The following is a 27171-nucleotide window of genomic DNA, read 5'->3' on the forward strand; positions in this document are numbered from 1 at the left end:
ATCTATTTATGGGAAATTTTCATACATGTGTCTTTTTATCTGAACCAAAAAGTTCCTGGAATAGCTGTTGATAAAAAAATTAATGTTTTTATATCAATAGCCTGTTATGGAATATTTATCAAAAAGTTTTGATTTGAAAAAAAAGAAACGTATCAAATACGATAGCTTGAGGACAAAAGCAAGAAATCGAAAATGATTGAATCCAAATGAATTATTTATAATTTACAATCACATGATACTGACACACTCGTTCCAACAACTTGAATCAACCATTTGCACCAAAAAAAAAAACTTGAATCAACCATGTCTTATATGAACCTAGACCAGATCTCAGTCACTGTGATGTGACTCTAAAACAAAACTGTAAGAAGAAGCTATGTCCATCTCCGAGGCTTCTGACGAGGCCGGAACTACACTTTTAAACGGTATAGTTGATGGCTCTGTCGATTTCCGAGGAAAGCCATCCGTTAGATCCACCTCAGGTGGATGGAGATCATCTGGCTTCATCATCGGTAAGTACTTACTTGTTGTTCAAGCTTCCTAAATTTCCCGTCACATTTCCCATAAAAGGGAATATTCCGGCAGGTGCTGAAGTAGCGGAGAAGTTCGCCTACTTGGGGATAGCGTCAAACCTGATAACTTACTTCACGGGGCCGTTACAGATGTCAACGGCATCTGCTGCGTCAAACGTGAACCTCTGGCTAGGAACGGCAGCGTTTTTGCCTTTGATATGGGGTTCTATCGCTGACTCGTTTCTTGGCCGTTATCGTACCATTCTCTTAACCTCCTCTCTCTATATTTTCGTAAGTAACTGGTAACTCTGGCTTAATGCATAGCCCGATAAAACACTAGTCTTCTTCCCCAAATTTTTTTTTTAATTTTCTGGTTCAAATCTTCTTCCCCAAATTTTAAAATGATATTCCTTTTTTTTGTAACACTTTTAAAATGATATTCCTTCTATTTTAAAATGATGAGTATTTTAAAATTTCAGACATATTAATAGAATATATTAAATTTTATTATTAAATACATAATTTTGTGGTTATTTATGTTATCATAATTCTAAACAATAAGATATCAATTTCGTTGTTCACATGGATGCAGATCTCCCAGTTTGATGCGCAGAGTCTATATGAGTCTGTTTGTTGACGACAAAAAAAAATTAAATTCTTGAAATTTATTTTTAATCATTATTAATGATGAAAAATATATCTTTTAAAAATATTTTTTTCTAAAACATGTAACTTTATGAAACATAGGGAATATTATACATCGGTTGCATTGGGTAAACCTTAAATTGTATACAATGTTTTTATAAATCTCAAGACATTTTTTGTAAGATTTTCTATTGTGAACTAATTTTAATATTTTTGATTTTATGCGGTCAGGGACTTGGGTTGCTTACGTTTTCAGCGACGATTCCTTCTCTCTGTAAAGATCAAGAAACACTCGTCTCGTGCGTTTCTCAGCTCAAAGTAACTATCTTTTTCTCGGCTCTCTATCTAATAGCGATAGGCGAAGGTGGCTTCAAGGTATGTATCAGAGCTTTTGGAGCTGATCAGTTTGATGAACAAGATCCAAAAGAATCCAAAGCCAAGAGTGTGTACTTTAACTGGTCGTATTTCGCGAGATCAGCTGGTATATTGACAACTCGTTTGATCTCTAACTATGTCCAAGAGAATCTGAGTTGGGCGTTAGGGTTTGGGATTCCATGTCTTTCCATGATGCTTTCTCTGTTCTTGTTTTTACTTGGAACCAACACTTACCGCTTCAGCACCGGAGGAGAAGGACGAAAGCATACTAACCCTTTCGTTAGAATCGGTCGTGTTTTCGTCGCTGCAGCTAAGAACCGACAACAAACTTCTTCGGAAACGTTCCTTCTTGTTCCTACAGAAAGTTCAAAGACATTCAGGTGAAGCTGTGTTTACATGTGTTGTGTTAGCTTATGTCTTTTTTCAATTTTAAGATAATCGCATTTTATATTTTTGGTCAAGATTTTTTAATCCAAAAGTTAAATAAAATGTTTCTTTTGGCAACTGTAGATTTCTGGACAGAGCGGCGATTACTTGTGATTCACGTGAAGTTGAGGAAGCAAAAGCTGTGTTGAGTCTTGTTCCAATTTGGATGTGTTGTCTAGTTTTCGGCATTGTGTATGCTCAGTCTCCTACTTTCTTCACAAAGCAAGGATCAACAATGGACAGATCAATCTCATCATCACTATTAGTCCCAGCAGCAACACTCCAATGTTTCATAAACCTATCAATCCTCGTCTTCATCCCAGTATACGACCGTTTATTCGTCCCAATGGCAAGATCAATAACTCATAGACCAGCAGGAATCACAACGCTTCAGAGAATTTCCACGGGCATTTTCCTCTCAGTTCCTTCATTGGTAATAGCTGCTTTGGTGGAGATGAAAAGACTCAAGACCGCTCAAGATCACGGGCTAGTTGATTCGCCTGAAGCCACGGTTCCAATGAGTGTTTGTTGGTTGATTCCACAATACGTTCTCTATGGAGTCTCTGACGTTTTCACTATGGTTGGTTTACAAGAATTCTTCTATGGACAAGTACCCGTCGAGCTTAGGAGCTTGGGACTATCTTTGTACCTTAGTGTAGTTGGCATAGGCAACTTCTTGAGTAGCTTTATGGTAGCCGTCATCGAGAAAGCCACAAGTCAGTCCGGTCAAGTGAGTTGGTTTGCTAACAACCTGAACCAAGCACATCTTGATTACTTCTATTGGCTACTTGCTTGTCTCAGCTCTGTGGCCTTCGTTTCCTTTGTCTGTTTTGCCAAGTCGTATATATACAGGAATCCAAAGTAAACTCTTTATCTATCTTGAGGAATAATATTGAATGAAATGAAAAAAAATCAATGGAAGTAGTTAGAGGGATATGCTATTAGACATTAATCTTTGTAAACCATTATTTTTTGTTTATATGTTTTTATGGTTAAAGTCAGACACACACAATCTACTACATACCTTTACAAATTTTTTTTTCTCATTTAACTTCTTTTATTTTGAGTTTGTATTGTAACTAACATATTTCATTTGTTGTAAAATCATCTTCAACTCCTTGCTACTTTTAACTCTAAATTTTGTAAATATCATTTTTCATATTTAAACAAAAAATAAAGGAATACTATTTTCTCATAAAGAAATACGTTAGAATAAACATCAGTTATATATTAATTTTCTATTTTATAAAAATATAGAGAAAATATACTAGAATGGTGGGTTTGCAAGAATAATTTTATGACCAAGTCCCTTGTGAGCTTAGGAGCATTTATGGGGTCGGCAACTTTCTAAGCAGCTTCATAATATCCTTCATTGATAAAGTGACGAGCCAGTCTGGTCAAATGAGCTGGTTCAATAACGACCTGATTACTTCTACTGGCTACTGGCATGTCTCAGCTCCATTGGTTTAGCCTCATACTTGTGGTTCGCCAAGTCGTATGTGTACAATACACCAAACAAATTCTAAAACACGTTGTGTCATTGTGGTGGTCCTTTTAACATAATTTGATTTCTTGCAGTTCTGATATGCGCTTCGTACCAAACAATTCGGCGTATATCAATGCAATTTTTATTATTTATACTAGGTAATGAACCCGTGCGATATCGCACGGGAGCTCATTTTGTATAAAAAGATAAGCCATATTTTATAAAAGAAGTTTTTTTTTATAAAATTTGTTTACAATTGCTATAAAGTAAATATATGTATTACAAAAGTATCTTGCTTATAATTTTATTTTTTATTGATAATACAAAAATATATATTTTGTTTTACAGATGGTTGTAACAAAATTACATGTCCATACTAAATAACATATATGTATTACTATCTGTTTAGTTAAATTATTTTGAGATTTTGAATACAAACAGGGTATTTGAGATTTATTAAAAACAAACACATTTTAATCTAATCAGTTACTAAATTGGTAAGGTAACTTATAAAAACAAATTAGATATTCATGATTTGTTTGAAACCCCGTAAGATGTATGTAGTCAAAAATAAAATTATGTTTTAGCTTTAGGAGATCTTATTTGTTAACATATTCTTTTTTGCATATCATTAATTTTTTTCTTCATTATTTGTATATTTTTTTTGATAATTCGGAGTTATCTGACGGGTCGAGACCCAACCGACTAATCCGTTGGGGACCTGTCCACCAAAGTCAGATAGATCCGGTTGCTCGCAATGAGAGTTAGATACCCATATCGTTTGGCCACACAAACGGGTAAATTTAAGTTTGGTAAATTTCGAATCCGGGATACTTAACACCTTTCCAAATTCGCTGTACCACTCGATCACACTTGTGTGGTTAGAATTACATGCTTACAAATTAAGAAGCAAGTATTGGTATAACCGTATAATATTATACAAATTGTAAGAATCTTCAATTGTTTGCCTCTCCTAAATATCATCACGGATACATCATGGACTTGAAATGTCAATGACAGTGTAAAAGGATGAGAGCAGGTAAGATAGTTCCGTTGGTGAAATTGTCAAAGCGTCATTGGTGCATTGCATAGTAATAATAAAGAGACCTTGGAGCTATGAGGCGCGCGATATCTTGCAAGACCTGGACAAAACTCTCCTTGCTGTGAGTAGACCCAAAAACTGTATGCAGTTTGTAACATTGACCCAAAAAACTGTTTGATGTAGCTAAGAACAATGCTCCTAGAGCAATAAAACTTACAAAATTAAAATGATCAGAAGTGATAAATAGAGTTTCTAACTACTAGTTTTAGATGATATAATCATGTGTATAAATTTTGTTTCTGGAAAAAATAAAATTTAAAGGTTCAAGTTAACGTTTAAAAATTGCCTACTCTCAATTGGAGCGCATGAACACCACATTCTCACTACGTGGAGAGATATCTCTTGGATTTGTTTGATTTTGGGACTTCTCAGAATTGTTGGGAAAACGAGCGCGTTAGAGTAAAACGGTGTCCTAACGTCGGATGCACAAAAAGGTGTCTCAACGTCGCAAGACGAAAATGGCAGATACGAAGATGGAAGTTGGAAGATGAAGAAACTAACCATAAGGTCGCAAGATATCTGGAAGATCAAAGATGTTTTAGCTATGAATTCGGAACAGCTTCCAATATCAAGAGTCCTCGTGTCAAATCGTCAACGGACTTGTTCTCTCACTGGAACCATTGTTTGTTTTGTTTTTTTGGCTTTAAACACATGCTATTTATAGATTTTCAAAATTTTGTTTGAAGAGTCACATCTTTTTAATTTAAAAGTTGTGTTTTTTGAAATAAAGAGTCACAACTTTTCAATATAAATGGTCACATTCTTTCAATATAAACAGTTATTTTAAAACAAAAAGACACAACTTTTAATTGCTGAAAACACATAACCTTTCAACTTAAATAGATTCACAACCCTTCACATTAATTTGGATTCCTATTATTAGTAGATATATATTGTAATTTATACAAGGCATATTAGTACCTTTTTGTTACTTAGTTAATTATATTATTTTTTGGTCATTGCTGCTAATTTATTTGCGTCCATCAGAAAGTATATAAATAAATTTTAAAATGCCTACTGAATATTGTGTGATCAATCATATGTTCAGATATACATAAAAAGTAAGTGGCTTAATTATAAAAGAAGAGAAAGAGGAAAAAACAGCTATATATACAATGCAAATGTACAATAATAAGGTGTTCAAAAAATGTACAATAATAAGTTGGCCCAGCGATGAACAACGTAGTACCTACTGGAATTTTCCCTTCATAATCTGATTTTTGGAATCCATTTAGAATCCTTAACCCATAAGTTGTAGGTTACACCGACCATCACGTCATCAACAATGGTTCCAGTATATAATTTTGATTTTAGTTGTACAAATACTCAAATCTCAATAAAACGAATAATTTGTTTCCATCTGTGCTGCTGATACGTGGTAATATATATATATATATATATATATATATATATATATATATATATTTGATACTATATATACCTGAATCAGCAATTCTTTTGAAATATCCAGATCCCACGAAAATAAATGATCGTTTCCAACTTTTACTGGTAATATATATGTTTACGAGTTGTGTGATGAGGATGTGAAAAAACTTTTACTTTTAAATAATACTCTTTCCATTTCATATTAATTATCGTATTAAATGTTAATTTTATCTCACTATAAAAATTGTTTTACATTTTCAAGGCGAATATTATATGTTTTTTTTAATTTTACCCTTACCTTTAACTCACTAATTACTAAAATCAAACATAATAAAATATTAAATAATGATAAAACAAAAATTTAATCATTTTTTTAATTTATATGCAAAAGTATTAAACAACACTTATTATAAAACAAATAGAATGATTATTAAAAACATAACTGCTTACTACCTTCCCTTTCCCTTTCTCAAATGATTCCACTTTTTCCTCAACTCAAACATTAGTTATGTCATATCTAATTTAAAGTTTTATCCTTGAACTGTAAAGATGCAATGACTAAAACAAAAGCTTTATTTAGGGGTAAATCTTGAAGACTAGAGGAGAAAAGGGAGGTAGAATATTTTCAAAAATCAAGGAGATCATCAAGAGATGTTTAAATATTAAATCATCAGATTTTATGAACACATACGATATTTTTTTAAAAACAAGTATCGCTTTTACGAGGAATATATATTATAGAATATAGATACGTTAAATAATAGAGACAATTGGGTGAATATACCATTTACACACCAAAATTAAGTAAATACCCATTTGTATCAAAAACCCTTGTTTCCTGTAGTTTTTTGGCTATGTTCTTCCAGAAATACCCCTACATGAAGACACTTTATATGAGAATTAATAAACACATGGTCACAACTGAACACTTTTGTCATCTCTCTTTGTCTCTCTTCGTATTTTCTTCTGCATAATGTCTCTTTTTCTTTTTCACATCTATGTTTCCAGAAAAAACTCAAAAAAAAAGAAACAAAATCTCTTGTTTTGTTTTCACAGTCTCCTAACAATTTTAAGCTTCAACAGCGGCAAAACGAGTACGATTGTATTGGGCATCAAAACTCAACAATAATTTATCGAATTGGAAGAAAAGTTTTGCAATTTCAGCAAAAGATTCACATATACCGATGAAAGACTTCGAAAGACGCAAGAAAATTGGAACAAAAGCCGTGTTTGAAAATAGAACAATGTGCAAGCTAGATTCTAAGGTCCGAGTAAAACAAATATTTATCTTCTAATGTTAAATTGTAAGTAATACTTTAGAGTGTATTCATAGTAGGTAACATATACATTATTGGTTAATGTTATTGTTTGATTGTAAAACATTTTGTTAGAGTCCATATTTTAGAGATATATGGTTTGATGCATTGTGTATCAACTGATACATTATTTGTATAGTTTGATACATTGTATATTAGCTGATAATTATTTTGTTACAGGTTATATTTATGTGTAGGTGTTAAAGAAATTAATAACATACATGATAGTGAATATTCATTATTTTGTTATCAAAACAATGTATCAACTAACGAAAACATGTATCACGTAACAATCCATGTATCATCTAACAAACATTGTATCAAATAATATATTATGTAACAAACTATGTAGCAGCTAAAGAAGACCATATATCAATCAATATATCATGTAACAAAATCATGTATCAGCTAATATATCATGTATCGACTAACGATGACTATTTTGTAACAACTTAACTAATTTTATCAATTAGCAAAATTCTGATAGTGATATCTAACAAAACAATTATCCTAGATGGTGATATAAAAATAAGATCAACTAAACTTATATAATGTCATTCGGCCTCGACGTTAATCTGAAATAGCTGCAGTGGCTTTTTCTATGTGTTTTTGTAAAAGAAAATTAGATCACTTTCCTTATTAAACTTCAGTTTATGATCGGGATCAATCTCGGAGGATTCTAGCAACGTCTCGTTGAACGCAAGCTCTTCCATCCTAAAACTGAAATTATTATGGATCTCTCTACAATGACTGAACTGAAGAAAAAAGTTTTCAATGAATGACAAATTTGCAGAGGAGTGTAGTAGAGAAGAAGGAAACAAAGATGGAAGGAAAGAGACGATGAATACGAGAGAAAAAGAAAGATGATAATATAAAATATATAATGTAGAGCCCATGCTAATAATATATCAGTAGGGTTAGAATTGAGATTTTGAAAATCGAATAGTGGATCGGGTAGATAGCTAATTTAGTTTCTTTTGATGTATATGGCACCTAATATCTCTAAATAATATAACTGTTAATTAGGGAACGGTTGAGTACAAACTATAAAAAAAAAACTAAATAAAAAGGGAATTGGTTAATGGTTTAAAATAGGAAGTGTACTAATTCGTGAAGCAAAAGACGGCCGTTGGAGGAAAAAGAAAGAGGAGGACCCACTTAGAAAGCGTTCGAATGAGCTGTCGGAAAAAAAACAGCTCCAACCAGTCTGTGTTCCCTTTTGCCTTCCGTCTTATAAAACTTCTCTCTTGATCTCTCTCTTCTCTCATTCACTTTCCAAAATTCTCTCTTCCCTCCCTTTCTTTTCTTAAATTTCGAAATGGCTCAAGAAGAGGCACAGAAATCAGCAGATGTTGTTGTCTCAACAGAGAAACCAATGACCGATAAGGAGGTGACTGTTCCTGTTTCGGTGCTAGAGAAGGAGGTTACTCCAACGGTTGCTTCAGAGGAGAAGGTGGCCCCGGAGACGGAGAAATCCGTGGCGGTGAAGGAAGAAGAGACCGTTGTAGCTGAGAAGGTGATTGTTCCATCCCCTGAAGAACTTGAGAAGAAGGCACTTGCTGAGTTTAAAGAGCTCGTGAGAGAGGCTTTGAACAAACGGGAATTCACTTCTCCGGCGCCAGTGAAGGAAGAGAAACCAGAAGCCGTTAAGTTGGAGGACAAAACTGATGCGGTGGCTCCCACGGAGACCAAATCAGAGGAGAAACTTGAGGCACCCGAAGAGAAAGAAGCAGTGTCAGACACCGTGGCCACCAAGAAAGACTCTGGTGCTGAAGAAGATGGAACCAAGACCGTGGAAGCAATCAAAGAATCGATAGTCTCAGTCACTCCTCCTGAATCCGCCGAGGCAGAGCCTGTGGAGCCGGAACAAGTCTCGATCTACGGAGTTCCTCTTCTCCAAGACGAGAGATCCGACGTGATCCTCCTAAAGTTCCTCCGAGCCAGAGACTTCAAGGTCAAAGAAGCATTGATGATGCTGAAAAACACCGTCCAGTGGCGCAAGGAAAACAAAATCGACGAGCTCGTAGAAACCAACGAAGCCTCTGATGAAGCGAGCGAGTTCGAGAAGATGGTTTTTGCTCACGGTGTGGACAAAGAAGGTCACGTCGTGATCTACAGCTCCTACGGTGAGTTCCAGAACAAGGAGCTTTTCTCGGACAAGGAGGAGCTTAACAAATTCCTCAACTGGAGGATTCGGCTACAAGAGAAGTGTGTGAGAGCTCTTGATTTCAGCAGCCCTGATGCCAAATCTTCGTTTGTGTTCGTGAGCGACTTCAGGAACGCTCCTGGACTCGGCAAGAGAGCGTTGTGGCAATTCATCAGGCGTGCCGTCAAGCAATTTGAGGACAATTATCCCGAGTTCTCCACTAGAGAGGTACGTAATAGTGTTACACATACACAAACATAACACTTATTCAAACCAGCTTCAGACACTGCAAAAAGTTGTTCTCCAAACCATAATTGATAAGAATTTAAAATTACAATTAAAGATATTGTAATCCATATAGTTAACGAAAATAATATTACAACCCAATTTTTAATCACGCCGAAACTGCTGGTGATTTCTTCTTTAATTTCCTTTTTTTCTTTTGTAGCTGTTCATCAATGTTCCATGGTGGTACATTCCTTACTACAAAACATTCGGATCTATCATCACATCACCAAGGACTAGGAGCAAGATGGTCCTCGCTGGTCCATCTAAATCTGCCGATACAATTTTCAAGTAATTAACCACTAATAGTTATTTTACCAATTCCTAGCTAATTCAATTTTTTTTTGTGGTACATTCCTTACTTATGTTTATGGTTGGAAACAGATACATTTCTCCTGAGCAAGTCCCGGTTAAATATGGTGGACTTAGCAAAGATATTCCTATAACCACTGAAGATGCTGTAACTGAAGCTATAGTCAAACCAGCAGCCAAATATACCATAGATTTGCCTGCTTCTGATGTATATACATTTAGAATCCGATTACCAATAAGTTCATATTGTAAACTATTGCTAATTACGAAGATTAATGTGCATTGTGTTTCTTGTGGCAGGCTTGCATGTTTTCATGGGAACTAAGGGTATTGGGTGCAGATGTTAGCTATGGGGCTCAGTTTGAGCCGACCACAGAAGGAAGTTACGCTGTGATAGTCTCTAAGAACCGGAGGATTGAGTTAACCGATGAACCGGTGATAACCGATTCTTTTAAGGTGGGTGAACCGGGAAAGATTGTGATCACAATCGATAACCAGACTTCCAAGAAGAAGAAAGTGCTCTACAGGTTCAAAACTCAACAAATATCTGCTTTTTGAAATGAAATTTGAAATTATATGTCAATTACTATAACCCAAATGGAAGGACGAAGAAGAAAGATTATTTTGTTATTTAATATGTAACATGTTGGTTTTGTTTTACTGGAATGGTTTTTGCTTTGTTTTGAGCGTTGGGCTATATTGTGAATGAATAATATGTGATTTTAATTTTTCTTGAACAAGATGTGATTAAAATTAAAAGCAAGAACAACACTTTGTTTCTTTATTGACCTTTTACCTTTTTGTTGTTATACGATTGGGAAAACGGTCAATTCCACTATAAACTTAGAGTCTCCATTGTATTCATACACAAACTATTGGATCAAGCCAAAAGCATCATGAATTAATTTTTATTTTGAAATTCCCACATGAACTTTTCTAATCTGGTCAATTTAGACCTCGGCAAATTATCCGGATCCGAAGATCCGAACCGGTAATTACCCGAAAAAACCGGGTTTCGGATCGGGTTCGGTTCTAGAAAAATACCCGGTCGGATGAGGTTTTAAAACTGGTCGGGTACCGGATCGGTTCCGGGTATATCCGAGATCCGTACGGGTATCCGAGAGATCCGAGATCCATATGGGTATCCGAAAAATCCGAGATTCGTACGGGTATCCGAGATGTAAAATTTAATATGCATCACTAGCGAATCGAACTATAAACCTCATCCTACACTTACCACATCACGTGACATTACACCAACACATCATATAGTGTTTATATATGTATTTTAAAGTTTATATCTATATTTTTTTTTGACAACAGTTTATATCTATATATATATTAAATTTATAAATATTAATAGGATCCGTTAATTTTTTGGTTACTTCGGATATAACCGGATCCGAACCGGATCCGACAGTTACCGAACCGTATCCGAACCGAAATTTTAAATTATCCGATCGGTACCATTTTTACTAGTTCTGAAATATCCGAAATCCGAAATATCCGATCCGGATCCGAACCGATAATCCGAATGCCCAGGCCTATGTCAATTACTACATAACCGGTTTTGATATTTTAACAAAATTCGTTGTCAAGGAGGATCGAACCTAGATTTAGAGTTCTTCAAAGAAGTGCTCAACCACTAAACTAATTAAACTTCCAACGATTATATTCCATTACAATAATACTTGAACTAAATATTCTAAATAAGAACGAACAGGTGTGAAGGCACTCAGAGATGGTGGTGGCGCCACAGAGGAGATTGTCGCAGAGGGAACAAGTCATGCATGCCACCACCGTCTCCCTCTTTACTTTAGCCATCGTTTCTCCTTCAATTCTTTAATGAATCGCACGTAGACCACCCAAGAAAGAAATCCCCCCCCCAGATATACGTTCAACTCATTTTCTTCCGTGATACAATCACACTCAAGTCTCAATCAAAGAAAGACGGAGAAGCAAATAATTAGTTGGTGATTTTGACGAAGATATTTGTTACTGGAGAGAGATTCATTGGAGACGATCTTGAATCGAAGGAGATGAAGCAAATATGTTTAAAACTTTTTTTAATCTATTTTATTCTCATAGACATGAGTTTGCTTGTCGAAAATATTTAGTTCAAGTATTATTGTAATGGAATATAATCGCTGAAAGTATAATTAGTCTAGTGGTTGAGCACTCCGCGAAGAACTCTAAGTTCTAAAATTTGATCCTCTTTGAAAACATTTTTTTAAATATCAAAATGATGTCGTTTTGTACTACTCGATTTAAAAAAACTAGACAGATGTCAAACCGAATAAACCCAATTTCCTACATGACGTCCGCGTAAGCACCACATCAGCAACTAAACCAAAATTGATTCATGTTATGTAGTAATTGACCAGATTGGAAAAAATTATGTGGGAAATTCAAAATAAAAATTAGTTCATAATGTTTTTGGCTTGATCCAATAGTTTGTTTATGAAAACAATGGAGACGTCAAGTTTATGGTGGAATTGGCCGTTTTCCCTTATACGATTTGTGTAAATCTTAATGTAGTCATTGTTTATATACGTTTATCTCTGTCTTGTAAGTGCATTGGGATGCTTGGATTAGTTTAGACTTGGGCTTCAATCTAATGGTTAATGTGGTGGATCATAATAAACAATCGATTTATATTATAATATTAGTCAAAAGATATTCAAAGACAATGTGGAACGATTTCAAGTTAATCCACTTTATATCACTAAATACTTTTCTTCCAAAACCGATTGGACAGTTAATATATATACGAGGGTGAATATTATAAGTAGTTCATTTTAATTCTTGTTTCCTAAATAGCTTTCAGAGAAGAAAAGTGATCAAAATAATTTTTATTAATTGAGTAAATAACAATTATATATACATTTATAATTTTAGTTTTTTTTTGGAAAACTGAATTTAACTGGCTATCAAACCGAATCAAATTTAAAACCAATTTTTTTGTAAACTTTGTCAAATTGAACCAAATTCATATCGAGTCCTAAACCAAAAACAGAAAATTTTGGTTTGGGTCTAAATCGCATGATCCAAATCGAACCCCAACAATCCAAATCGAATTCAAATTAAAATTTATAAATATGAATGAAGTTTAAATTTCTTATTTCCAAAACTTGAAACTTGAAATAGATCCGAGCTTGAACGGATATCCGAAGTACGCTATGGTTCTGATTCATAATATTTTTTATATTATCGTTATATATTTTGGCGAAAATATCAAAATATTCTTAAAAAAATATAAAATAACATATAACGATAAAATTTTCAAAATAACATATTTAAATTAAAAAAAAATTATGGTAATTTCTAAATAGTAGTTTCATCATCACCCCATGATATACTAAACCCTATAATCTAAAAACCAAATCATAAATCTAAATATAAAATGTATTTGTTTTTAGTTTTAATAAATTTTATGTTGGATATTTTCTTTTATGTGCTAGATTTGTAATAACATTATTTATTGTTATTTGTAGATATATTATTTTGAACAGCTGATTCTATTAAAAGTTAAAGGTTTAGAGGATTTGGATGATTACTACTGGATATATGCTCAGCCTTAAAGCTGATGATATGTCGAGACTCGAGATTAAGAGTTTTGTATAAGGTAAAAATTTAACTGGTCCGAATATTCAGATTTCTAATTAAGGATATGTGGAGATGTTCTTTACTAAAAGAGAAGTACAATTTTTTATCTATTATAAAAAATTATATTAAATCTATATAATCGATTACATCTATTTGTTATTTAAACTAATTTATTAGATACATAATATTTCAAAAAATCTAAATAATTATATGGATATTAATGCAAAAATTTAGTCAAAAAAATTATATGGATATTAAGAAAAAAAAAATTTTAAGTGTAAATATAAATTTATCTTTTGGTTATAGCAAAATCTATTGAGACTAAATATAACAAAATATTACTAATTTTTATATATTTTAATTAAGGCATTAATTATTTTCGTAATTATAATATAATATTATTAAAATTAATTTAAAATAAATTTTTATTATAAAAGAAAACAAATAGAATAATATGCTAGTTTTATATATTTTATAATTATAGTCTATATTATATTTAAATAGAAGTAATAAATGAATAAATATGAAAAATTATATTGAATTGGTAAATCAACATGTTTTAAAAAGATTAAAATTCGTAAATTATGTAACATTTTTATAAAAAAACATAAAATTGTTAATATATGTTAAATATTTATATCTATAACTATATATCACCTACTTATTTATTTTGGAAATCAAAATAATACATTATAAAAAATGATTATATACAAAATATAATAGTATATAATTAACCTTTAGTTTAAGTGTTATTTTATAAAAAATGCTATCTGAAAACTTTGAAATTTTAATAATTCATTAAAAATATTAGTAAGACATCAATTTTAACTATAAATTTAATGTTTATATTGAATAATAATTAATAACAAAGTAAAATGTATAAAAATAATTATGTATGAATAATATCAGATAAAAAATCTAACCAAAAAATTATAGAGTTACGCAATATATAACACTAAAATGTAAATTATATATTTATAATATCTCGATATATTCAAAATTATATATCCACGGATGATGTGTAGATCAAATCTATTTAATAATTGAAACCGTTATTTTAATAGTGTATTGAAAACAAATAGAGGCTAGGAACTATAAACTTTAATCTAATATGTGAAGTATATTTGAGGTCCAAAAATGGGAATAACTTCAAGTAGCATATAAAGAATGGATACATTGGATAAAAATGAGAATATGGTATGCTCAGAAAATTGATCTCTAATACATCGAGTTCAACTTGTTATAAAGAATTGTCACTAGACCATCATCAATCAGGCCAAAGACACATACCTTGACAGGTGTGAACTGAATAAAATGCAATCTAATAATGACTAGCTGGCTATGGCTCATAATCAATTAAGGCTAAAGTACATCCGCATGATTGTCAAAGTAATAATTAAATACATATAAACTACGGCCCTTGCCATGATGATAAAAAAACTTTTCATATTAAACTATAGTAACAGTACACATGTCATTGTCCTTTAGTTTTTTCTTCATCAACTTACGTCATTTATTTTGAAAATGATAGTACTATACTCTAATATTTGAATATGAACATAAACCTAAGTCTGGACTTATTAAATTGATCGACCAAGAAATTGAAGTTGAACGCATACAGTGTGAGCAACAAAAAATGGAGTTTTTAATTAGCACAATCATGAATTTGTAATGATTACACAAATGAATAATGTGTATAAATGTATTAGAATGGTACTGATCATAACGGGTCTGAGACAGTTCGAGTTTATATGAAAATGGATAAATAACACAAACAATAGAAAATGGGAGCGCGGTGACGACACCCAAGACTAACAGCCATGAATGCAATTGAAACCAGATTCACTACTAGCCATAGTTGTCGCATGTGCTTCTTCATCGATTCCTTTTCATTTACTTCCCTTTTGCTTTCCCTTTTAATTCACAAATGATATAAAGATCTCACTTTCACACAATTGAATAACACAACGTGTGGTTGGTTGATCACTTTCATTTCCACAGCATAAGTTTATAGGTGTTCGTCTCACCGTTTTAGTTTTAACCACTGGCGACGATAACGATAAAGCTCTGAACAAAACGTCTCAAATTTATTGTTGGCACTCGTTAAATTTTTTGTTGATGGTATCCTTTCCGTTTCGATTTATACTAGCATATTGACCCGCATTTAAAACGTGGTTTATGTTTCTTATTTTTATTTCATTTACAAAATCAACTAAACAAATTTACCGTGTTATATTAATTTATTTAATAAATTATTTAATTAGCTGGAGTTACTTTTACTACTTTGAATTTTATCTTTATAAAAGTTCATCTAAAGAGTCAATCAACGAAGTAGAAAAATTGCCTGTGAACAGCTGGAACACGTGCCAACTCAAGGTTACTCGACGTTATGACATAGATGCTAATATGGTTTCATCAGAAATAGAAAGAACATATATATATATATATTTTAAAGTTAAATTATAAAACATTAAATGCTCAATTCAAATGTAAAAGACATATATTTTAAATTCAAATGTAAAGATTTTGTATAGTTTTGCAAAGATTTTGTGTTCTTTTTCAGAACAATAATACTGTTACATGTTACATGCTTTTAAAATTATTACATGTTATTTATGATTCAGATATTGTTATATGTTTTTGTTGGACCATTTAAAATTTAAATGACAACATTTTATCAGTAGATAAAAATAAGATTCTGAATTAATATAATAGATAGATGTCATTCTAAAGTGAAATATTTGTTACAAATAATTATTTTTAATGATTTTAGTATCATTTTATATTTATTTATTATTTTACCTTTAACTAAATTAATAAAAAAATAACTACGATAGTAGTCATATAAAAGCAAAAATATTTAACTATTTCTTTAATTTGTGTGTAAAAAACCTATAACTACATCTAATTTGAAACAGAACAAGTACTAGTTTATCTCATTTAAAAAGAGTTGTGGATATTATATAGAATATTTGCGTGTGGCAATTTTTTCATTTTTCTTGAGTGGATTCAGATCTCCAATTCTAATTTCTGAGGTGAGGAAAATGTAATAGCTTGTCCCACATCAAATTTTTATAAATTTGTGTTAGTTTGTCCCACATCAAAACGTTACACTCAACTTGGCTCTTGATTGGTATGTCTAAAATATGTTTGTTCATTGTTACTTATTGACAATGATGATATATTCTTGTAAATATATTATTGAGTAATACCTTTATACAGAATAATATCCTTGCATATAATTAAGGTCTATGAAATGCTAGACATGGATAAACTACTTTTTTGTTTAAAGTTGAAATAACATTCATTTTAAAGAGAAAATTTCCTAAACCATAATTGGCATTTGAATGACGTAACAACCCGCAAGTTTTGGGTGAACAAGGCACAAATTGAACCACTTCCACCCACCCCAGTCTCCAGACAACAATATGTCAGTGTCGAGAAGTTGTTACAACGTGTAAATCAACAGACTTACGAATCTCTTTCATTTATTTCAACTCATTATTTATCGTTGATGTTGCACAACACCTAACTAGCCCGTACACAGTTGATTTCATTAACAAACACAAACGATTAAGGGAAGAGAGATTTATTAAAGAATTTTTATTACATAAAGTTATGTAAAACATATTCTCCCCAAAGAACAAAAGATGTAGAAAGCTCCATCGTATAAACCACACAAAATGATAACAATATGAAAAGTACACACTCTCACATATACAAACACAAGCATACCAGAACCAACATTGTTTGTAAAACTTTTTAATGGTTTAAAAGACTTTCATTTCTTTGTAAATATCAGAGGGGTTTGACATTAAACCTGTAAACAAGCTTCTTCTTCTTAGAGGTTGGGTTGTCCACTGTGAGCAAAACCTTGCCAAGCTCATTCACTTTGAAGCTTTGGGTTAACACCGGTTCATCAGCTGGTTTCATCTTCCTCGGTTTCTGAACCACCACCGTATAAGCATCTTTCTCTTCTGGCACAAACTCTGCCTTGTAACTCACTTCCCATCCAATCACCCTTATCTCCCACACAATCTCACATTTCTGCATAGAGATTGAACAACTATTTAATGTTTTGAATATTGCATACTAAAAGTAATGAGAAGTTGTAAGTTGTAAAGTGCACTAACCTCATAGATTATGATCTCCACAGTTTGCTTTGTTCCGGGCTTAACAATGACTTCAGAGGCTGGATCATCCAATGAGAAGTCTGGGTTGCAGTCGCAAGGATCTACACTTAATCCTCCGTATTGCACAGGGACTTGTTCTGGTGATATGTATCTATAGTCCACATTTTTTCAAACATGTGTCAGATGTGTCTTAAGAGATTAAAACAAATCAAGAATCTTTTGAAAGTTTACTTGAAAAGGGTTTCGGCTGATCTCGAAGGACCAGCAAACACCAACTTGCTCTTTGACCTTGGTGTCATAAACGGACCAATCACAGTGTAAAACACAAGGTACCACCAAGGAACATTGATGAAGGCCTAAAAAGTCAATCAACAATACATTCAAGTATTCAACACAATAATCAATCATGTCTGAATCAGATTGGTACCTGTTTGAACACAAACTCAGGGTAGTTGTCCTGAAGCAACTGCACGGCTTGCTTGGTGGCGGATCTAAGCTCTTTCTTCCCCAACCCGGGAGAGTTCTTCATATCGTTAATCTGAAAAATGGTGGAAACACCACCGGAGCTGAAGTCTAGCTTCCTTATACCCCTCTCCAAGAACTGAATCCTCGTCCTCAAGAAATGCTTCCTCTTCTCCTCATCGGAGAACGTCTTGCTGTAAAGCTCCTTGTTCTGGAACTCACCGTAGACATTGTAACACACCGGGTGGCCTTCCCTGTCGTGTCCATGCATGAACACGACCTTGTCAAGATCATCCACGAGGTCTTCATCGACCAGCTCGTCGATCTTGAACTCCCTCCTCCACTTGACCGTGTTCTTGAGCATGGTCAACGAGTCTTTCACCTTGAAGTCCCTAGCTCGCAGGAACTTCAGCAAAACGACGTCGCTTCTGTCGTCTCCGAGGAGCGGGACTCCCCAGATCGTTACTTCTTCCGGTTCGTTGGCGGCGGCGTCTTCCGGTTTCGCGACCGAACCGAACTGGTGGTTGTCGAGAGCGTCTCGGACGAGATGCTTCAGCTCGTTGAGAGATTTCTTCTCCGAATCGGATAGATCGGAGAGGTCGCTGCTCTCTTCTTTGAACGAGCCGAGATTCTCCGGGATCCTCGTCGTCTCTTCTTCCTTCTGCGACGGCGTCGTTTCGTCTCCGAGCTCCTTTTTCTCCGTCGACGCCGTTTCCGTTTCCGTCACCTTCGCGGCTGATGCTCTTCCGGCGACACGTCGGGATTCGCCGCCGCGGTTTCCGTCTCCGGCGTGGAGGTGGTAACCGCCGGTTCAGTCTCAGCTGCTTTCTCTGGAGATTCAGTCTCTTTTGCCAGAGTAGGCTTTGATTCTTCCGGAGTTGTTAGCTCCGGCGGTGGTTGATTTTCCGGCGGAGCAAGAGTGGTGGTGGTGGTGGTGGTGGTGGTGATTGATTCCTCCGCCATGTTTTTTTTCTTTGTTGTTGATAAGCAGTCCTTGTTTCTGTGATGTTTCTAAATCGGGAAATTGAATTTTTGGTTTAATAGCGAGTGGAGGAGACTGGAGACCAGACAGAAGTGCGTTGAAGTGTCCAAGTACGAAAGGGTATATCTGTCACGCCGATCGAACCTGGTTTTTTCTTTTGTCGTCACCTTCCGACATTTACGATAAGCTCGAAGACTTTCGAATAAACGATGTTTGGGGTTCTGTAAATGAAAAATATTCTTTCTTAGTTAGGCCCAATGGATAGCCCATGAGGCCTGATATTGTCAACTTTATTAGGCCTGATTGTGAGCCCATTTATGTCGTGTGCATAAGAAGCAAATTAACATCTTTGCCTGCTTATAGACTTATAGTCGATTAAGCAAACGGGTCCTTAAAACTTTGTAATTAGGTATCGCATCTCTAGATGCGTGCATCCTTGCTAGTGGGGTAATTGACTAATGCTACGTTCTGAGGATTCAGTTAGTTGTTATGGTTTTGCTTCCTTTTATAAATACACAATCATTCTATTTGACTAAGGAGACTGAAATGGGTGATGATGATAAGGGACCATAGAACATAAACCCTTGAACCAGAAATCATTCATCTTTCTATACACATCCTCATTCCTTAAACCTGCCGATAAGTCTTTTTGACCAATCCACTCATGAACTTTTTGATGGATCTTAAAATAAGAACAGGAACTTGATTTCAGTCTCCCACGGATCAATTATCTTTCACAAGCATCAGTTTTCATATCTAAAGTTAAACCATTGAGATTGAGTGGTCCTCTTCTAGACACTTTGATGGGTTTATTGCCTCCGTTGCTGCTGGCTGAAAAGTCTTAACAAGTTTTTACGGTCTTCTTAATTAGTTTCTAATTGTGGAATATATAAACCCCAGTTATATATTCCGCAATTTAGAAAATAACCGTTTTTCATTTTTCTTATCATCAATTTAATCAGACTCACGAAAATTCTGCAAATCAAACTAATAATTCTGCATTCATATGAATTAATAAATATTAATTAGTTAACTATGAATCATTTATCTTTTAAAAAATATTCTCTAACCAAAATTAGTATTATTTTCTAACTGGATTATTCTCTTACCAAATTTTACAATAAATTAAACAATTTTTTTAAAAATATGACATACAAATTTTAAAGGTTATATATTCATTTATCATTATTTTCATTTGACATATAAACTATGAATATTTTATGAAAACATATAAAGTTATTTTCAAATATATGTTAAATAATTTGATGATTAGATTCTTTAATATAGTTCACACATACACACACACACACACACACACACACACACACACACACACATATATATATATATATATATATATATATATGAATTATAATAATACAATAAATAAATTACAATTTAATATTTCCCTCAAAAATAAACATAGAAGTTGAATTTATTTGACATATAAAAAACTTAAAGACATATCTTCAATCTTATTAAAACCAAACATAAAATAATTAATTGACATATGTTTTTTATTTTAGAAAGATAGATTTATCAATATACATAAAGGTAATAATTGGTATTTAATTTATAAATAAATACAACAAAAAAAATATTGTAGTTAAAATTATTAAACATGATGAATATTGATAAATAGAAAATTGATAAACATGATGAATATTGAATATTGATAATAATTGGTATATAAGATATGATTTTGATTGATTTTATATCCAACCACAATAAGAGTATAAAAAAATAGAAAATTAAAAATTACTGATCTTTCATAAATGTTACTAGATTTGATCCGTTCTTTAAAAACGTGAGATTATTTTTGACTGAATTTTCATTTAATAGCTATTATAATTTTTAATAATTATATATTTTATGTTATACATAACCAATACACATTAAGAGGGATAAATTTATGTTTGTTAGATGAGTTAATTTTTTGAGATTTGAAGAATTCAGACCTGACTATTAAAGATAATTTATCATTGGTCAATATGTATTTTAGTATTTTATAACAAAAATAGTCTAATACGTTTGTCCAGTTGTCCTGTATTTAATAATTATGATTATAATATGTAGATTTTTGGTAGGCTTTATACTAGTTTTCGTAAATTCTACATTTTATGTCTTTAATGTCTTTCATTCATAAAAGAATATGTTTGAACTAAAATCTCGGAATTTAAGATGATGTTACTCTTGCTTTTAAATAATTAATAATGTAAATGACTTTTGGAAAATTAGGATGCAAATATTTAGGTAACAAATTTTTCAGAAAGGATAAAAACTGAATTATATTAAATATTGTTTAATGTAATCGCAACATTCATGACTTTTGATTGGTTGCAAATTTTTTTTAAAGCAAGAAAAAATGATATATCTTTATAAATAACTTAAAAAGTAAGAACATAGTTTTTTTTTTTGAACATTAAGAACAGAGTTTTAGTAGAGATTTTGATTTAATAGTATATATATATATATATTATAAATTAAATAAACAGTTATACAAACACAAGTTTGTGTAACCATTAATATTCTTGTGTTGCGAAGAATTTTATATATATTCTGTTAAAATAATTTTTTGTGTGCTGTCAAACACTAGTTACATTATTAATATTTTATTGAGGAAATCCGAAGTAATCAACCGCTCTTCCAACGAAATCAACTAAGGGTTCTAGAAACACAGTATTCCAAGGGTTTAAATAAGCGCTTTTAGAAGGTTCACTTGGTAAAACCAGGTTACTGCAAATGTACTTGTGGTAATTTGCTCGAAAACATAAAAGTGGAATTTACCATTAGTCTCCAAATGTTGAACAGGTTTACCCAGTCATAGAGACAACACATCGTGTTACGGTAGATAAGTGGACCAGAAGATAAAGCCACAATTTTTTTTTGTCTCAACATGGTCACACGTGCGTAGACACAGGAAGATTCTGTTCATATGCAACACTCAAAAACATATACGCGTGATAGACTCATCTTTGTCATGTGCATATAACGAAAGGGACGTTGTCACACTGAAGTTACCGCCTAAAACCCATCTTCAAAACGTGTCTTTCTTCTTCTGGCCTCGATAATAAATTAAGTGCATTCCTAACCAAAATCATCAATAATTCTTCTTCCATGATTCAGTTTTACTTTTAAGCTAGAGACTATGCATGCGATCGGGTCTGTTATAAGCTTTTTAAAAATATTATTTTAACCAAAATTTGTTATAAGCTTTCTAAATATAAAGCAAAATTAAATGAAGATTAACCAAAATTTGTTTATAAGGTTTTTAGAATATTAAAACTTTCGGTTTTTACATATATATAATATGTTTTTGGTATTGTACAGTAATTCTTAATGGCATAGTGGTTAATACAACTTTGATTTATCATCCGGTGCTGTGTTAAACTTTCCTCTAGTGCGTCTAAATTCCTTTTTACTTATTTATTAGTAATTTTTTCGTGCTCATACACGGATATAAGTGTTTAAAAATAAATAATGATTAATTAATATTTTAATTTAAATAATTTTATAATAATAATATTATATTTTAATTAGATATGTGATTTTGTGTAAGTAATATCTAGTTTTTTAGTCATCACTTGAATATATTAAATTGCATCTAGTTTTTGAATTTAACCATAATATATTTTTGTTTTTAAATATATTAAAATTCTGACTACTTTTTTATTTTGCATTTAGGTTGTTTGTTCTATTAGATATATAAATATGTTTTAGTAAGATTTTTACAAGATAATATATACTTTTTGAGAATAAAATAGACAAAATAGCTTAAATTTTGGATTGACTAAAAATTTCATAAAAGAATATAAATATAATATTTTGAATCTCATGCATATATATTTTACAAAAACATAAACTGCAAAAGTAATTTAATATTTTAAATTTAGTTATAATATGTTTTGAGGTATCCATAATTTATATGTATTAAAATAAATAAACATAATTATAAAATAATATGTTTTTATTTATTATTTTTCTTAATATCAATATTATTTTTGTTATCTTTCCTTTTTTATGAAATCACATTATATAAAAATAATATTAAATATTTGTTTTTAATTTTAAATTTTCCCCTTTATTATATATGTTACTGGAAAAATAAAAAAGGAAATTAAAATTTATTTAACAGAAAATACTTAATAAAAGGAAAATAATTTAATAATGGTAATTAAATGTAATATTTTTGATTTATTAAAGTTACCTCCATAATTAACTATTGTAAGAATTAACGTGAGTACAATATATAGGAAACTGATTTTTCAAATACTATTATAGAGATATTAGGTAACATGAGTATGATATGTAGAAAACTGATTTCTCAAATATAGAGATATTAGGTAGGTGGGTCCAAATGATAACATAGGAAACTAAGAGGAATGATCAATTCTTATTCATTCTTTTAAAATTACAGCATTTATGGGAATTTTTTTGCTGCATTTGATTCTTTGTCATTCTTTAAATTTTAAGGAACCATAGAATAAAAATATTCTTTATCAAAATTGATATGGAACAAAAATAATAAATATTTTTTTATTCCTTTAGTTTTGTTATTATTCATTCATATTCATATTTTAATAGTTACCAGTTAGAGTAAAAAAAAACTTCATTGTTTTCTTTCTATACCTAAATTTTCGGTGCGTTAGAGTACGCGCCCGACGCCATTATTTCAGTTACGTTTTCACTGATTTCAACACCCAATCAACTGAATTTAACATCTAAATTGTTAGACATATGTTTAACACAAGTTTCCAAGCCACATATCAACAAAATTTCACGTTTTTATGTACCTATATTTTCCTTCGATTTGAGCAAAATTGTGATGATTATCCTTTGCCAAATGTATATTTTCCTTCGATTTGAGCAAATTTGTGATAATTTTCCTTTGTCGAATGTATATCCGGCAAAAATGGCCTCTGCAGACCGCGTTTTTGAACAGGGTGGCAAGCACATGAAACTGCATGATATATATTCTAATTATTTCAAAATGGAGCTGCATTTGGTGGTATTTATAACAGGTATTACATAGCAATATAAACAGTTTTGTTAAGAAAAGTAATATAAACAGTTTTCTGGTCTAAGTAATTTAAACAGTTTCCCATGATGTTGCATAATCTTCTGTCTAGTGAACAAATATATAGTAATGAACTTGTATTATTAGAGGTATGAAGACAGATATGATCTTCTTATCAGCTTCTCCTGATCAATACTGTAATCATTGTTGGGCGGTCCTACTCTATGAATTATACATATTGTACACCCACCACATTTACATTATTGTAAATTGTTATATAACCTCGGCCCTACTATCACTATTTGGCTAGCTATTTTCTTCTTACTGAGAGTCTGAAACCCCATCTTTTCAGTGTCCTATTTGATAGAATAACGGCAAACTTACAGAAATTTTCCTTCCAAATTTCAATAATGTCTTTACTTGATGGAACATGTTTATGTATGTAGAATCTTGAAAAAGAAATATAATAGTCTATAAGGATCACTAGACTCTTTTCTTCTTATATATTGGAAAATTGATTAGGAGTGAAGCTTCATGAACTTTTATAAAGTTTATGATCGACAGGCTTTAGTAAACTCAGACGAATATCTAATACACAAAACATAGGATAATTCGTTGAATATATTCCACTAAAGAAAGGAACCAATGTGGAAATTAAGGGAAGGAGATACAGCTGGGAAAGTTAGCATCTAAGATCTTTATTTCTTTTCTTTTTTGACAAAGGGCTTTTCATCTAAGAACTTTCTCTTGTCGCATTTCATTTCTAACATAGTTTAAGCCGCTTATCTTCCAATTTTTTTTTGTAATTGTTATCTTCCCATTTAACCAAATTAACCAGACGTCACAAGAAAAAATAGTAAGTATAAAAAGTTATTATAGAATCAACAGAAGAAATACACTATATAAAAATCTTGAGGATAAAATGTTGCGTGATCGTACTGTTTGTTTTTGTACAATGACAAGATATAAGGATTATTATTTTTTCAAGTATCAAGCTAGTAACTATTTATAATACAATTAAGTTATTTGTAGGATATGCTAGTTGTGATTAAATCTACTTGATAGATAATAATTTCACAATGTCACGAGGATCCGTAGCTCTTTAATTTGTGACTCCACAATGTATTATTTGGCCATCACCTTTGACATGCAGTAGAAAGAAAATGGCCAGTTATTAGAGCATCAACATTGTTTATGTATTTTGTACGAGTGTTGTACGAGAAATACCGTAGAATAGCATACAAAAAAGTTCTTATCCTAAAAATAACATTAATTAAAAAGTTAAAATACATATATTTTGGGGTTAATTAGTTAATATTAAGTCTTATTTTTTGGGTAGAAATTTAAGGTTTACAGATTAGGGTTTGTAGTATAGAATTTAGAATATAAACTTAAAATAATAATATTTATGTTAAATTATTTATTATTCATTAAATGTATTTTAGTATTTTACTTTTTAATGAAGCTATTTGGTCATTTTCTTTATTGTTTGCTAATTTGTGAGGAAATTTTTATGTGTTTTTAGAATAATTTCCCGTATTTCAATTATAAAATATTGGTAACCCTAATGAAAATGATTAGACATATTTATTAAAATTTTATTTATTAAAATTTTATTTATAAAAATTTTATTTATTAAAATGAAGAAAACACATATTCAATCATTAAAATTTTCTATATAATATATACATTTTCTTTTACTTGTGTTTAGTTAATAAAGTTAATTATGCTAAAATTCATTATTATAAATAAAAATATATGAATAGTAAGTATTGAAGGTTCTAAAAAAAAGAATTGAAGGTTCTATACATATATAACTAATTTTTTATTTTTACATATTTTGTATAAATAATATATATTTATATCTATGTTCATCAGATTTTTATTTAGTATTGAACTAAAAAATTTAAATTTGAAAAACAAATACTTATAATTTAAATTCTATTTATAAGTTTGCTATCATTCAAATATATTTGTATTTTTGTGCTGCATTTTATTTTGGTTACCATTCACAAAACGGCACTCAAACCATACCGTACTATATTGTATGTTTGATTTACACCTCATAATCCGTTATTATCATCTATTCTATTAATTCTCCGGCATGACCAGTTGATATCATATTGAATCCACTTTTTAAATTTTACTTTTTACTAACTAACTACCATTAATCACATATAAATATACTCCAATACCTACACGTAATTTTCAGTTTATTAAAACTTCTCCTTCCTATATTCTAGGAAAATATTTTTGTTTAACTTATAAACCCACGTTTTTGAATAACAACCGCCAGTATTTGGCATGTAATTATATAGACTTTGTATTTTATAACCTTTCCTATCTCTTACTTCCTATAATTTTGGAATCCAACTTTGAGTAGAAATAAACCACGTACACATTAATTATATATCTAAACAAAAAAAGAATATTTGATTCTTTGATTCCCCATGCCTCATACCATTATGTATATATATATTATCAATAACAATTAATAGCATTTATATTACTATGTTTACATATAAATAAATAAATATGCCAACTTTTGTTTTAAATTTATGGATAAAAATATTTGGGTAATTTGATTAATAAATAGTATTTTAGTATATATAGTTATTTAGAAACTAAATATAATTAATATTTGTGGGTATATAATTTTATTTTAAAAATTTGGATGTATTTGGTTTGCGGTTTAGTTTCGGTTCAAAAGGCGGGTATATTTGAAAAAATCGATTTGCGGAAGCGGATTATGAATATTTTATTTGGGAAGGGTGCGGGTTGGTAGATTTTGGATTGTAGGTACCCGCAACCCGAAAAGTAATTTTTTTAAAAAAATATAGTAATTTAAAAAAGAAATTTAAATTTTAAAAATATAAATATAAATTTTTTTAGTATAAATATATTTTTATAATAATTAAATTAAATAATTATTTTTAAAAAATTATAACCCGCTGATAACTGCCAAATTAAATAGGCAGGT

General features: G+C 31.2%; 3 protein-coding genes across 3 annotated transcripts; 2 read left to right on the plus strand and 1 right to left on the minus strand.

Moving 5' to 3' along the window:
• The first annotated feature begins 227 nt into the window (after positions 1-227).
• On the plus strand, positions 228-2961 carry LOC130497481 (protein NRT1/ PTR FAMILY 5.12-like). The gene is made up of 4 exons (XM_056990297.1): positions 228-512; positions 586-803; positions 1389-1912; positions 2043-2961. The coding sequence occupies exons 1-4, from the start codon at positions 377-379 to the stop codon at positions 2821-2823; spliced, it is 1659 nt and encodes a 552-aa protein (XP_056846277.1). The 5' UTR covers positions 228-376; the 3' UTR covers positions 2824-2961.
• Positions 2962-8453: 5492 nt separating this feature from the next.
• Positions 8454-10722, plus strand: LOC108814552 (patellin-1). The gene is made up of 4 exons (XM_018587150.2): positions 8454-9622; positions 9843-9970; positions 10064-10199; positions 10292-10722. Exons 1-4 carry the CDS (start codon positions 8567-8569, stop codon positions 10547-10549), a joined length of 1578 nt encoding a protein of 525 aa, XP_018442652.2. The 5' UTR covers positions 8454-8566; the 3' UTR covers positions 10550-10722.
• Positions 10723-17170: 6448 nt separating this feature from the next.
• Positions 17171-19276, minus strand: LOC108830915 (patellin-3). The gene is given in 5 exon segments (XM_018604483.2): positions 17171-17644; positions 17731-17881; positions 17962-18086; positions 18158-18924; positions 18927-19276. Coding segments are annotated over 5 exon segments (1521 nt in total). The 5' UTR covers positions 19156-19276; the 3' UTR covers positions 17171-17395.
• Between the last annotated feature and the right edge of the window lie 7895 nt (positions 19277-27171).

This window comes from Raphanus sativus, chromosome 7, assembly GCF_000801105.2.
Source record: "Raphanus sativus cultivar WK10039 chromosome 7, ASM80110v3, whole genome shotgun sequence".
Lineage (NCBI taxonomy): Eukaryota > Viridiplantae > Streptophyta > Magnoliopsida > Brassicales > Brassicaceae > Raphanus > Raphanus sativus.